The 13,022-nt window shown below is 47.1% G+C and overlaps 1 protein-coding gene across 1 annotated transcript in view; it reads right to left on the reverse strand.

Annotated features, from left to right (window-relative positions):
• The window catches only part of LOC135242620 (zinc finger protein ZFPM1-like), a 45,551-nt gene extending 38,266 nt beyond the window's left edge, over positions 1 to 7,285 (reverse strand). The window contains 1 exon segment of the mRNA XM_064313771.1: positions 6,832 to 7,285. Coding sequence (XP_064169841.1) covers positions 6,832 to 6,871 — 40 coding nt within the window. The 5' untranslated portion in view covers positions 6,872 to 7,285.
• Positions 7,286 to 13,022: the final 5,737 nt, after the last annotated feature.

Genomic DNA, 13,022 nt, shown 5'->3' on the forward strand with positions numbered 1-13,022 from the left:
AAAGATTGTCTTTCCAGTTTCAATAAGTAAAGAATGAAACCAACACGTACTCGTAATTGAATACAAAATCCCCCCAAAAAATATATATAATAGTACAGAGAAACATGTAGTGCACTCTCTGGGAAACTCAAACAGGTTATTTATCGCACACAGGTATGAAGCACGAGAAGCACGGATGTGGATGGGCGGATGGGCGGATGGGCGGCAGTGTGGCACAGTGGGTAAGGAACTGCGCTTGTAACCGAAAGGTCGCAGGTTCGATTCCTGGGTAAGGACACTGCCGTTGTACCCTTGAGCAAGGTACTTAACCTGAATTGCTTCAGTACATATCCAGCTGTATAAATGGATACAAGGTAAAATAGTTGTGTAAGTCGCTCTGGATAAGAGCGTCTGCTAAATGCCTGTAATGTGATGTAAGGGATGCTGCGGCAACAGCCTTCTTTAGCGGGCTAAACGTATTTTTCTGCATGTTCAGCATGCTGGAGGAGGCTGCTGTCGAAATGCCCGTACTCATCGCGCTTCATGCATTCACGCAATAAATGATCAGAGTGAGCTTCCCAGAGGGTGCTGTGCTTGTTTTTCACTACGGTTTCAATGAGGTGTGCCGTGGTAGAACGAACTGGCGCATATAACAGGCACGCCTTGCCTACAGGTTAAGATGCAGTAATATCAGCAATCAATTAAGTGAGTAAAGTGTGAGTCGAGAGGTCTGTAAGTAATGTAATGTATGAGTCTAACGAGGCATAAACAGCCAGGGGAGGAGAATGCATGGAGGAGAGAGAGAATGATGTTCTTTTCTATGCTTTAGCAGAATACGAAATATTTTGTCACGCCAATAAAGCATTTTGAATTTGAGTGAGAATGAGTGTGAGAGTGTGTGTGTGTGTGTGTGTGTGCACTAGATGTGTGTGTTCACCATTTCCGTGCCCTATAGTCTGAGAACAAGGCCCTCCTGCACAAGCTCCAGACCTGTGTGTGCTTTGGGACAGTCTGTGTGCTACACCCCTGTCTTTGGGACAGTCTGTGTGGTACACCTCTGTCTCTGGGACAGTCTGTGTGATGCACCCCTGTCTTTGGGACAGCCTGTGTGGTACACCCCTACCCCATCCCAAAGATCCACCCCATTCCAAAGGTCTACCCCATCCCAGTGTCCAACCCCATAGTAAAGCTCCACAACCATCCCAAAGCTCTATCCCACCCCAATGTCCAACCTCATACCAAAGCTCCACCCCCAGGTGAAAGTTCCACTCCATGGGATGACCACATCCATGCCCCAGCACATGGACAGCGTTCAGTCCCCTGCCCTATGGCACCGCATAAGCTGTGTTCCCATCTCTCTCTGTTGCCCTCTGCTTCCTGTCTGAACAAAGCAAAAACACTGCAAAGTATCCACTCTCCTTTCAAAAGGAAAGTATAAACGCTACAGAGACTCAGTAACTCTCGCGACTCATTCTCTCTGCTCAATAATAAAGCAAGAAAGGAGAAATATTTTGTCATACACACACAATTAGTTACATATTTGCTTCATAAGTTGACATCTCTGCTCATCTACTGCTTCCATGAATGTGGAAAGTTGGCTGCAGTTTTCTGTTTGTGCTGTAATGTAAAACAGGGAAGAATCAGCGCTGGTACAGGCTAACACGGCCAGAAAAATATCAGCTATTGATACTGGTCCCAGAATTTCCACGCCGAGGATTGCAACAAAGTAAATATAACCCCCCCCCCCTTCAAACAACTCAGAACAAAGAAACAACTCAGTACAACTCAGAACTGAACAACTCAGAACAAAGAAACAACTCAGTACAACTCAGAACTGAACAACTCAGTACAACTCAGAACTGAACAACTCAGAACAAAGAAACAACTCAGTACAACTCAGAACTGAACAACTCAGAACAAAGAAACAACTCAGTACAACTCAGAACTGAACAACTCAGTACAACTCAGAACTGAACAACTCAGTACAACTCAGAACTGAACAACTCAGAACAAAGAAACAACTCAGTACAACTCAGAACAAAGAAACAACTCAGTACAACTCAGAACTGAACAACTCAGAACAACTCAGAACAGAACAACTCAGAACAACTCAGAACACAACAACTCAAAACAACTCAGAACACAACAACCCAGAACAACTCAGAACACAACAACTCAAAACAACTCAGAACACAATAACTCAGAACAACAGAAGAAACAACTTAGAACAACAGAAAGACCAATACAGAAGCACACAGACACAAATGGGGGAAACAAAATGGTTCTCTATGAAAAACAAACTGTGAGAACCCATCAATCAGCATCGAGTATCTCTTAGCACGATCAGCGCGGCAGGCTCGCGGCTGGCCTGGATGGCTTTCTTTCCTCTCCCGGGCACGAACTCACTCTTCATTTTAAACAATTAAACAAAAAAACAGCTCAGATAGTCATCGGCAAAAAAAAAAAAAAAAAAAAACAGGCCCTGCGTCACGCCGTTATCAGACGCGGAATCTCGCCCGAGTAATACGCGCTATTAAGCTTTCATTTAATTAATTGATTACAACGGCAGTTAGCGGGAAAACACGGGCGAGAGGACGCGGGAGAGAAAGGGAGCGCCTTCGCACCCATCGTCTAATTACGCGCGGGCGCTAATCGCGTTAGCGGCGGGGGGCTAATTGGCGGGCGGGGCTTTTGTTATTTCGGCGGAGTCCCGCGCCTGCCTGCTGCGCCCAGATAAGAACTCGTATCGCGCGCCATCTCTATCGGGGCCCAGATCAGCCCCCGAGCCCTATCTGGAGTTCACATCAAACTGCAGGCAGAACAAATAATGAGAAACACACGGGCTGAGAGAGAGAGAGAGTGTGTGTGTGTGTGTGTAGGGTGTGTAGGGTGTGTGTGTGTGTGTGTGTGCTCATGCATGTGTGTGTGTAGGGTGTGTGTGTATCTGTTTAGGGTGTGTTTGTGTGTGTGTGTGCTCATGCGTGTGGGTGTATCTGTGTAGGGTGTGTGTGTGCGTGCCCATGCATGTGTGTGTGTGTGTGTGTGTGGGTGGGTGTGGTGTGGGTGTGTGTGCGTGTGTGTGTGTGTGTCTAAGGTGTGTGTATGTGTGTGCGTGCATGTGTCTCGCAAAGTTATTTCTAAGTCTCTTGAAATTTTGCAGAAATAAAAAAATTGAATGTTCTCTTCAAACTTCAAACTTCAAACAGTCAGGGCTGACGGGAAATGATCTTGAGATTTTTCGCCGAGCAGCAGGAGTTATTTTTGATATTCTCCTTATCTTGAAAATCAATGAGAACTGGAGAGATCAGCAGAGACACAAGGAACGCTGATCTCTGCACTCCTGGCAGAGCCAGTGGCAACAGAGCAGCCTCCTGCTTCCTCCTCCTGCCCTTTGACCTCTGCCGGCCAGGCGACATCATCCAGTGGCGACGGCCCCGGTCAGCTCTGATGATGTCACAGAGGAAGGCTCTGCGTCCTGCGCACGTTCGGCCCCCTGCTAGCGTCACGCCCTCCTGCCCTGCCCTCCTGTCCGTGCTGCTCGCCGGGACGCGCGGGCGACCGTCCGAGAACGCGCCTCGGGAACGACGCGGTCAGCGCCCGCGCTCCGCGCCGATCCCTCCCCGGCCTTATCGGCGCATCACGGCCGTTATCGCCACGGAGATCTCCAACCCCCCCCTATCAGCCTTCACATCTCGGCTGGCTGAGCGTAATCCCCGCAGCAGGAAGTTTGGCAGAAGAATTTCATTACTGTATCGGGGGAGGGCCGCATAATCTGCGGGGGAAATCAAACCGTCAGGAGAACCAGGGAAACTAATACACAAACACACACAAACAAACACACACACACACACACTTGTACGCATATGCATTAATGCGACGCACACACTTACCCACCCGTGTACATGCGCATGTGCACGCATGCACACGGGGGGACACACTAACGTGCTTGTGCACCCGCGCATGTCCTAGCATCACTAGCGTTGTGACCAGCTTGAAGGTCAGGCAAGTTGGGCAACCGCTCGCTAACATTACGAAAGACGGCAAAGGTCAGAGAAGTGATGTCCTTGCAGGCGCAAAGGATCGTGGGATTCCTTCCAGAGATATCCACACACAGATGCACGGGATCAGGGGTTTGTTCACAGACATACGGTGGCTATGGTAAATGGTAAATGGTAAATGGACTGCATTTATATAGCGCTTTTATCCAAAGCGCTTTATAATTGATATGGTGGGTGCAAAACATCATAGACAATGATGAGGCTGTCAGTCAAGGTGGTCTTGGGGCAGGGAGTAATGGGTCAGGGGTGGCCAGGGCAGACATAGATACAGAGACTGGTCCTGTATCCCCACTTAACCTGCGTGCCCACTGAAGAGGGCGTGTCCTGCTCTGACTGACAGTGAAAAGCCCCACCCACGCACAGAGCCTGAGGGAGGACCCAGGAGAAGCAGGGGGGAAACCCTGCTACTTGCACACACTCGCTCTACAGGCAGGCCAGAGGGGCAGCGTGGGGTTTCACATCACCGCATTAACTCTGTGGTACACTGCCAAGGCTCGATATCTCATAAACGGGACAGTCAGGGAAGCCTCCGAGCCTCAACAGGAAGTGGGCCGAACTCCCACGAAGCCACCGCTTCCTGCTTCGGGTTTCCCTGCCGTCCGCTTGCATAACGGCATGCCAGATAAGAAAAATTCTATTAGAAATTGATGGGCCCACCACTTCCTGTTACAACATGTCGCTTCCTGTCACTCTGACATCACATCCCAGCCTGATGCCAGTTGCACAGCTCAATCCCTCTCTCCGGTAGGAAAACACCATAGGAGGGCTGGTGGGCATACATGTCTGCAGACAGCGAGAGGTTGGTTGGCTTCTGTAAGTTCAGGGGTCAGGCATTCATTCCGGTGCACATGCAAATTTTGACATGTCCCAGTAACAAACAGGTATCCATGGGGAGAAGGCCTGAAACTGATGGCAACGATTAAGCCATTATCGTTTGTGCCGAAAAACATTCTTGGTAACCATGCCATTATCCTGTGTGCCAGGCAGTTCTTTACACCATGGCATCAAACGATCCAAACACAGAGGGAAGACTTCCACACCATGACCAAACGTGTTCGGTCCATTTTAGTATTTACTGCAGAGCCCATAGGCTCAACACTCAAACGGGAAAACAAGAAAAGTACGACCTTCGATTTTACACTTTTATACACTTTATACTTAAAGTGGAATAGAGAAAGGTAGACACTAGTCTAACATTAAAGAACAGCAATGCTCTGTAGTTGTTTAGCAAAGGGAAGAATAGTCCCGCGTGGAGTCCCCGCGACTGACCGTCTCTCCTTAGGTACCGCCTGCAGACTGCTTCTTACGAGTGCGCGTCTGTCAGTCCTCAGTGGAGCTTCGATAGAACCCTTTAGCACACTGCATATGCTAATGTTACCTTATCGGGAGATTTCCCTCTTCTCTCCGAGAGTCTCTTTCTCCCTTTGACTCGCATTAATATTTATTCTTGAGCAGCCTTTTCAAACTCAACCTCCAAGATATTGCCGTTGTGTCCTTATCGCGCCGAGCCATCTTTCTGGAGGCAGAACTGAAACATTGCCTGGCACCAGAGCAAAACGGCTTTTCAGCCCCACTGCTCCGTTTAACTCGGTGAAACAAATTAATTTTATTTTTAATTATATCAGCTGCGAGATCACAAACTCGCGATAAACCCTCGCACATTCGCTAAACACTAGGGTTCGTCAAACACGGCCAGTCTCATGCAGCCAACTGTAAAATAGAAAAGAGAGAGAGCGAGCGAGCGGCGGCCGCGCGGCACAGAGTTAAAAGCGCAGATGAGAAGAGATCCAATTGTAATCCCTATCGGCGGGTGAGATCAGCTCCCGCGCTATCTGGAGTCCCCATCTCTGGAAACAGAACTGAAAAGCCGGAGGAAAATGCAACGCCAGACTCCGAGCAGCCACAGACAGAAAACAAATAAAAAGATCCAATTTTAATCCTTATCTCTCCTGAGATCAGATCGCTCCTTATCTGAGCTCACATCGCATTTTCAGAGAACAGTGACGTTTTCAAAACAGACTTAAACAGGAAACCATGCCCACAGCTATCGGCTGCATATGGATATCCATTTTTAAAAGAAAGGACAAAAGGTAACGCTTTAAATTGTACATAAATCATGTCAACCACGCAAGTGTAAAGAGGAAAAACTGAAGTACCCGCAGCATACATAATATAAACACGTCAAAGATAGGGAATACATTTCAGTAAAGCAGTTGCAAATATATCCTTCAACAAACACAATTTGGTATATGTACTGCAATGCATCTAGGTATGTGAATCTTTCAATCATGCGACTCATGTTTATGCACAATCTAATGACACATAAACCGTATACCAACGTATCCAGTTCTTCGAAATTCATATCGACAATCGTTGTTTTGAATAATTTTCAGGTTGTTTTTATCAGACCAAGCGTGAGCCCATACGTGCGTGTGGTGAGGCTGATAATTAACTTTAAGGAACGATGCCTCGGTCTGTTACGTCTGCAATTTGATAAGCTCTTTGAGAATAGGGTTTGTACTTCTGACATGTAGAGTACGAAAGTGCTGTCAGGACAGCGTTCAGTCAGGCAGGCGCAATGGTCGCTCCACGATACATGTCGTATTGCTTGATACATTGTAACCCCCTGGAACAAGTGTGTTTTCAAGACAAAGTGTTTGCTGACAAGACACAGACTGTCGTTATCCGCTTGTCCGTTGTGATAAATGTAGAAAACTATGTTCACCAAACTTCCAGCGCAGGAATTATACCGAAAATACAGAACATTTAAGTAAAAGACATGCTAGATACTTACGTTTGATTTGTCTCGGCTTCGTTTGCTTTCTTCTTGACATGGCTGTTCCGTTTTCAACGAAGGCAAAGCGACCTACCAGAAGAGAACTAATAACGTACCCCGGTTTGACCACCGGACGGATATAGCCACATGTCCTGTATATATGCACGTGACAAATAAAAGCTTTCTTCTTGTTCGCGGAGATCGCTACCTGTAGACTACCGAAAGAGCGACTTTTCTCTGCCGTCGGATATTTACCCACGTCGCTTTTCTCGCCTTATCGAAAAATTATAGGCGATAGCTAGCTCCTATAACTGTTCTTATTATTCACTGTTATAGTCGTGGTCATAATGGTGTTCGTTTCTCGTATTTTGCTCAATTCCTTCCCCCTACTGTACCACAAGCGTGTACTTTGAATGGAAATCGCACAATCTATGAGACTGCTGCGTGAGACCACGCCCCCGTAACGGCCAGTGCGTGTGACGCAGCGCCGCACGTTGTTTGAGCGAGAGGCGAAGATATTCGAAACCAGCGCTTATGATAGAAACTCTTCCTTTAGCCTGGGCTAGGAACTATTAAAACTATATGACGTCGACACAGTGATTAATTTATAGGATGGATTATTATTATAATTATAATTATTATTATTATTAGTAGTAGTAGTATCAGTAGTAGTTGTCGTTGTGGTGGTGGTATTAGATAGACAGTAGTTAAGTCAAGTCACCATCATCAAATGCAAATTCCACGATGTTTTTTCGGTACCCTATATATTTTTATATGTTAAATAAATCTAACAGAGGGCACCTGCGGGTTTCTTTGTCTTTTGTGACTTCGGACCCAACCCAAGGGATTATTGTGCCACTGTCGCGGTCTGTTGCATGTGCAGAAAGCTCTGCTCTGTGCGCGCGCCTGGGCTTCAAGACAATCTGAAGAGATGTCCGATAGTTCCGCCGTGGGTGTGAAAATAGGAATTTGCCTTGTATGTTTCTGCCCCCTAGAGGGATGTATGTGCATCGAGGGAGCCACGTAGAGCAAAAACTCAATTATCAGATGGGAATTGAAAAAGTTTATAGTTTTATACAGTGCCCTCCAAAAGTATGCTAACGGTAGAAATGTGTTATTTTTGCTATATACTTAAGGGATTTGGACTTTACAGAAACAGCTGTTTTTGTTTTGAGTCCCCCAATTTACAGCTGTGCAAAAGTAAGTTAACGAATTAACTTTGAAGTATATCAAAGGAATAAAGTCAAGCAAAGCAAAATATAAAGTTGCGTAGCCCTTAAATGCAACGACTGCATCAAGTCTATGATCCATTGACATCACCAAACGTTTGGAATCTTCTTTGCAAAAGCCTTACCAAGTCTTCACTGCAGTTGCTTTCAGTTGATATTTGTTTTGGGGGGTTTCTGTCTTCAGTCTCAACACATGCTCAACTGGATACATCCACTTCTCCCCATTGGTAAATGCTTTGGTTGCAAAGGTCATTGGCTTGCTGCAGGTTGAAACACAAGAAGTTGGAAGAATTTACATATTTATAAAGCAGTCTTGTCTGTAATGTAATTATTTGGCCACCAGGAGGCAGTCGTGACTCTTCCCTGAGCAAACTGGGACTGTCAACACGGTTGCCTCAACCAGGCTGATTTCAAACTTGCATTGGATTCTCTTTTCTGTAGGATGCATTGACACATGAGCACTGTCTCTACACAGTAGCCACATTTCTGTGGGAAATATGAATGTAAGGTTGTTTGGACCGGATGGTTTGTTAAAAGGTGCAGTCAGAATGGGCCTTCATTCTGGACAGGCATCAATTATCGTGGCTTGTAATTGTCCTTGTTACTGTGTGTTTTCAGCAATTTTAACTGTAATCTGGGATTCTGTAGACTATTGCGGGTGATTGTCTGCATGTGTGTGTGTGTTCTCATAAAGAGAGAGAAAATCCTGCAATTCTGAACAGTGATTAATCTTTCTTGTGTCCTCAAATTCAAGCTTATGGAATTAGACTGGCTGCTCACTGACTGGTGACTGTTGCGAATGATTTACATCATAAGATGAGCATTTACGCAGTGAAAACAAGCTATTACTCTCTGTTCATATGCTAGCTCATGGGAAAAGTGTTGTTAGACGTGGTGTGGGGAGTGGGGTGGTCCCCTTGTGCCACTGCATTATTGTGATCTGAAGCTGTGCAAGCACTACGAACTCAGAAAAACACAATTGTCCACATGACTCACACACTAGAAAGGTGGCGACGGACGACATAATCCACCCTAAGCCACGCATTATTGACAGAACTCACTCAACACACACACAACACACACCACACCACACACACACACACACACACACACATACACACACACACACACGCATACACGCACATACACACACACAGCGAGGTAAATGTGAAAGGATATGTTTATATTCAGGCTGAATAAGCACAGAACTCTCCATATGGATCCCAAAGGCTGGTCTCTCCTCGTGTAATTAAGACCTCCATACTTGACAGCTGCTCATTTTTCTCTTGGGTGAGGACAGCACACCATCAGAAAATATCTCACCCCCTCCATTCCCAGCCCAGAAACAGTAAATCTGTCACACAGACCCGCCACCAGCCCCCTCCTCCCCCCCCCCACACATCCCATAGCCTGGGTCCCATAATCCTGGCTCCAGCTGAAACTCTATCCCAGCACTCCAATCTGACACACCTTACAGGCAGCAGATAACGCCCCCAAAACCCACAAAAAAATATCACCCACATCCTGCAGTAACACTCCAGACACAACCCACGACTCCAGACACAGCACTGACCAATAACACTACACACAGGACCGCAACCCACAAAGTAACACTGACCAATAACACTACACACAGCTGTTCGTAGGTGACTTAGGTGCATTAACTGTCTTAACGACTACTTGTATTTTTTTTTCCATAGATTGCGTTGTCGCCGTTCTCGTTGTTAGTGTTAATCAGTTTAACCATCAGGGTCCAAGTTGAACTATGCGGTTGTTCCCTCGCACTTGGACCGGTCATATCTGCTCAGGATTTCGATCAACTGCATTACGGAGGATCAACCACAAATATATCACCCACATCCTGATAAAGCACGACTCTGCCAAGCCTGAATTTAATTAGTAACACAGGACCGAAACCCACAAAGTAACACTGACCAATAGCAGCGTGTCACTGCAGATCTCCTGGGCATGAGGGTGTCTATAACGTACAGAGATTGGCTGTTGAAAAGTTCACCCTCCTCTGTCCGAGCAGCTGATTGGTGCCCAGGCTCCAGTGGAGTGGTAGCTCTGAGGACGGAATGTCAGGACTGCAGCCTGACGCGAGCCTGGAAACGCGAGCGCGTGCCTGCGCAGATCGGCGCATACCGCCGTCCCGCTGCCCTGCGCAGGTGGTGATGCGAAGGCGTGCGCGAGCTGCCGCCCGGGCGCCTCGAGGCAGGTCCCGGGGCTTTTGCGGGGGCTCCGGTGACTCGTTCCTTCTTGACTGCCCGGTAACGGTTACCGAGGGGCCGTTTATCAGCCGTGACAGAAGCGTGTGAGGGCGCGGCTCTGGTTACACCTAGCAACAAGGACGGCAGAGGGAGAGAGAGAGAGAGAGAGATAGAGAAACCCAGGAGGATGAGAGTGAGAGGGAATGGTTGCTGATCCAGGGCAACAGGAGCTCAGGTTTTATGGGAGCTTCCAGTCAGGTGAAGGAGGCCCCTCAGGGAGCAAACGTCACTGACGTACAGATCGGTCTCATGCCGAACCACAGGGCCTCCTCACAGACGTCACAGAATTACAGGGTTACCTTTCACAAGGTTTATAACCCACAGGGCCTCTTCACGCAGGTCACTTCCTAACTCGCTCCTTCGTGCAGGTTATTAACCCAAAGGGCCTACTGGTTAAGGTCAATGACACATGAGGGCTCCTCATGTATATGACTCACTGACAGGGCTTCCTCATGCAGGTTACTATAGGGCCTCCTGGTGAAGGTCAATAACCAATGAGGGCTCCTCATGTATATGATTCACTGACAGGGCCTCCTCATGCAGATCACCAACAGGGCCTCCTGGTGTAGATGCTGAACTTTATAAAGAGGCAAGGTTCAGTGCCAATGGCCCTTAAAGGGCAGAGAGAGTAATTTGTGGAACAAGTAAAATTAACCTCCAAATTCTCCCAGAGAGAATTTTGGTTTTCTAGATATTCCTGAAACCCAGAGGTGCGAGGAGAACAGAGGGAATGAAGCACTATGCATTCTTCTAATTCCCAATATTCCGGTAAAAACACAGGACAATGCCAATTACCACCAGCAGTCTACGCTCTCGTCCCACCTCCAGCAGCAGGAGGTATGTGTTTAGGTGTGTGTGTACAGGTGTGCATTAATGTGTATGTATAGAGGTGTGCGTGTGAACATGTGTCGAGCTGTTTGCTGAGGTTTAAGTCAAGTAGGGGTGCAGATATTTGAGTGTGTGTGTATCTGAGAGTATATGGGAATCCATGTATGCTGGCCTGTGAGTGTGTATGACACTATGTGTGAGTTTGTTTGAGAGTGCGCATGTATGTGTATACGAGTGTGTGTGTGTCTGTGTGTATATATATATATATATATATATATATATATGAGAGAGAGAGAGAGAGAGGTGTATGCAGGAAAGAGTGTGTGTGTATGTATATATAATGCATATATATATATATATATATGAGAGAGAGAGAGAGAGATAATCTGTATGCAGGAGAGAGAGTGTGCGTGCGTATATATAATACATATATATGAGAGAGAGTATTTGTATGCGGGAGAGAGAGCATGCGTGTGTAGGGTTGCTGCGTTCCTCTCTGGGTGATTGAGGTGAGGTCAAGCGGCTCTCTGACGGATAATGATGTGTTTAAAGTTTAGCGCCAGGAAACACAACCTGATTAGCGGCTAATGTTCCCGACGGCGGCCCATCCATCATCGGCCCCGCCCCGCCCTTCTCCGCACCGACCTGTGTATTTGCACAACTGAGGTTGGTTTATACTGAGGGTGAAAATGCATAATAAACAGGCAGATTAAAACCCCTTGAACCGAAGGCTTTGGCTGAGGGTGATTAAGGGGGCGATGGGGGCGAGGGTGAGGAGACGTGAAAACAGACGGTCGAGAAGCGTCAGTTCGTTCCGTTCTTCAACGGTAGCATTTTAGCGTCACCAAACCGAACATGTTTATGGTACTGGCCCAGTATTCTTTGATCCCAAAGGCTAAATCCCAAAACATGGCTTTCAATTGAAAAGTGAGTGAAAGTGCTGTGTTGAGTGTTGCGGACCTGTGTTCAGCGCAACAGACCTGTGTTCAGAGTGACAGAGCTGTGCTCAGTGTAACAGAGCTGTGATCAGTGTAACAGAGCTGTGTTCAGGGTAACAGAGCTGTGCTCAGTGTAACAGAGCTGTGCTCAGTGTAACAGAGCTGTGATCAGTGTAACAGAGCTGTGTTCAGAGTGACAGAGCTGTGATCAGTGTAACAGAGCTGTGATCAGTGTAACAGAGCTGTGTTCAGAGTGACAGAGCTGTGATCAGAGTGACAGAGCTGTGTCCAGTGTAACAGAGCTGTGTCCAGTGTAACAGAGCTGTGTTCAGTGTAACAGAGCTGTGTTCAGTGTGACAGAGCTGTGATCAGTGTGACAGAGCTGTGTTCAGAGTGACAGAGCTGTGTCAGTGTAACAGAGCTGTGTTCAGGGTAACAGGGCTGTGCTCAGTGTAACAGAGCTGTGTTCAGTGTAACAGAGCTGTGTCAGTGTGACAGAGCTGTGCTCAGTGGACAGAGCTGTGCTCAGTGTGACAGAGCTGTGTTCAGTGTAACAGAGCTGTGTTCAGTGTAACAGGCTGTGCCCAGTGTAACAGAGCTGTGTTCAGTGTGACAGAGCTGTGTTCAGTGTAACAGTGCTGTGTCGGGGTAACAGAGCTGTGTCAGTGTGACAGAGCTGTGTTCAGTGTAACAGAGCTGAGATCAGTGTGACAGTGCTGTGCTCAGTGTAACAGAGCTGTGTTCAGTGTAACAGTGCTGTGTTCGGTGTAACAGAGCTTTGCTCAGTGTAACAGAGCTGTGTTCAGGGTAACAGAGCTGTGCTCAGTGTAACAGAGCTGTGCTCAGTGTAACAGAGCTGTGATCAGTGTAACAGAGCTGTGTTCAGAGTGACAGAGCTGTGATCAGTGTAACAGAGCTGTGATCAGTGTAACAGAGCTGTGTTC

Source organism: Anguilla rostrata, chromosome 16 (assembly GCF_018555375.3).
Source record: "Anguilla rostrata isolate EN2019 chromosome 16, ASM1855537v3, whole genome shotgun sequence".
Lineage (NCBI taxonomy): Eukaryota > Metazoa > Chordata > Actinopteri > Anguilliformes > Anguillidae > Anguilla > Anguilla rostrata.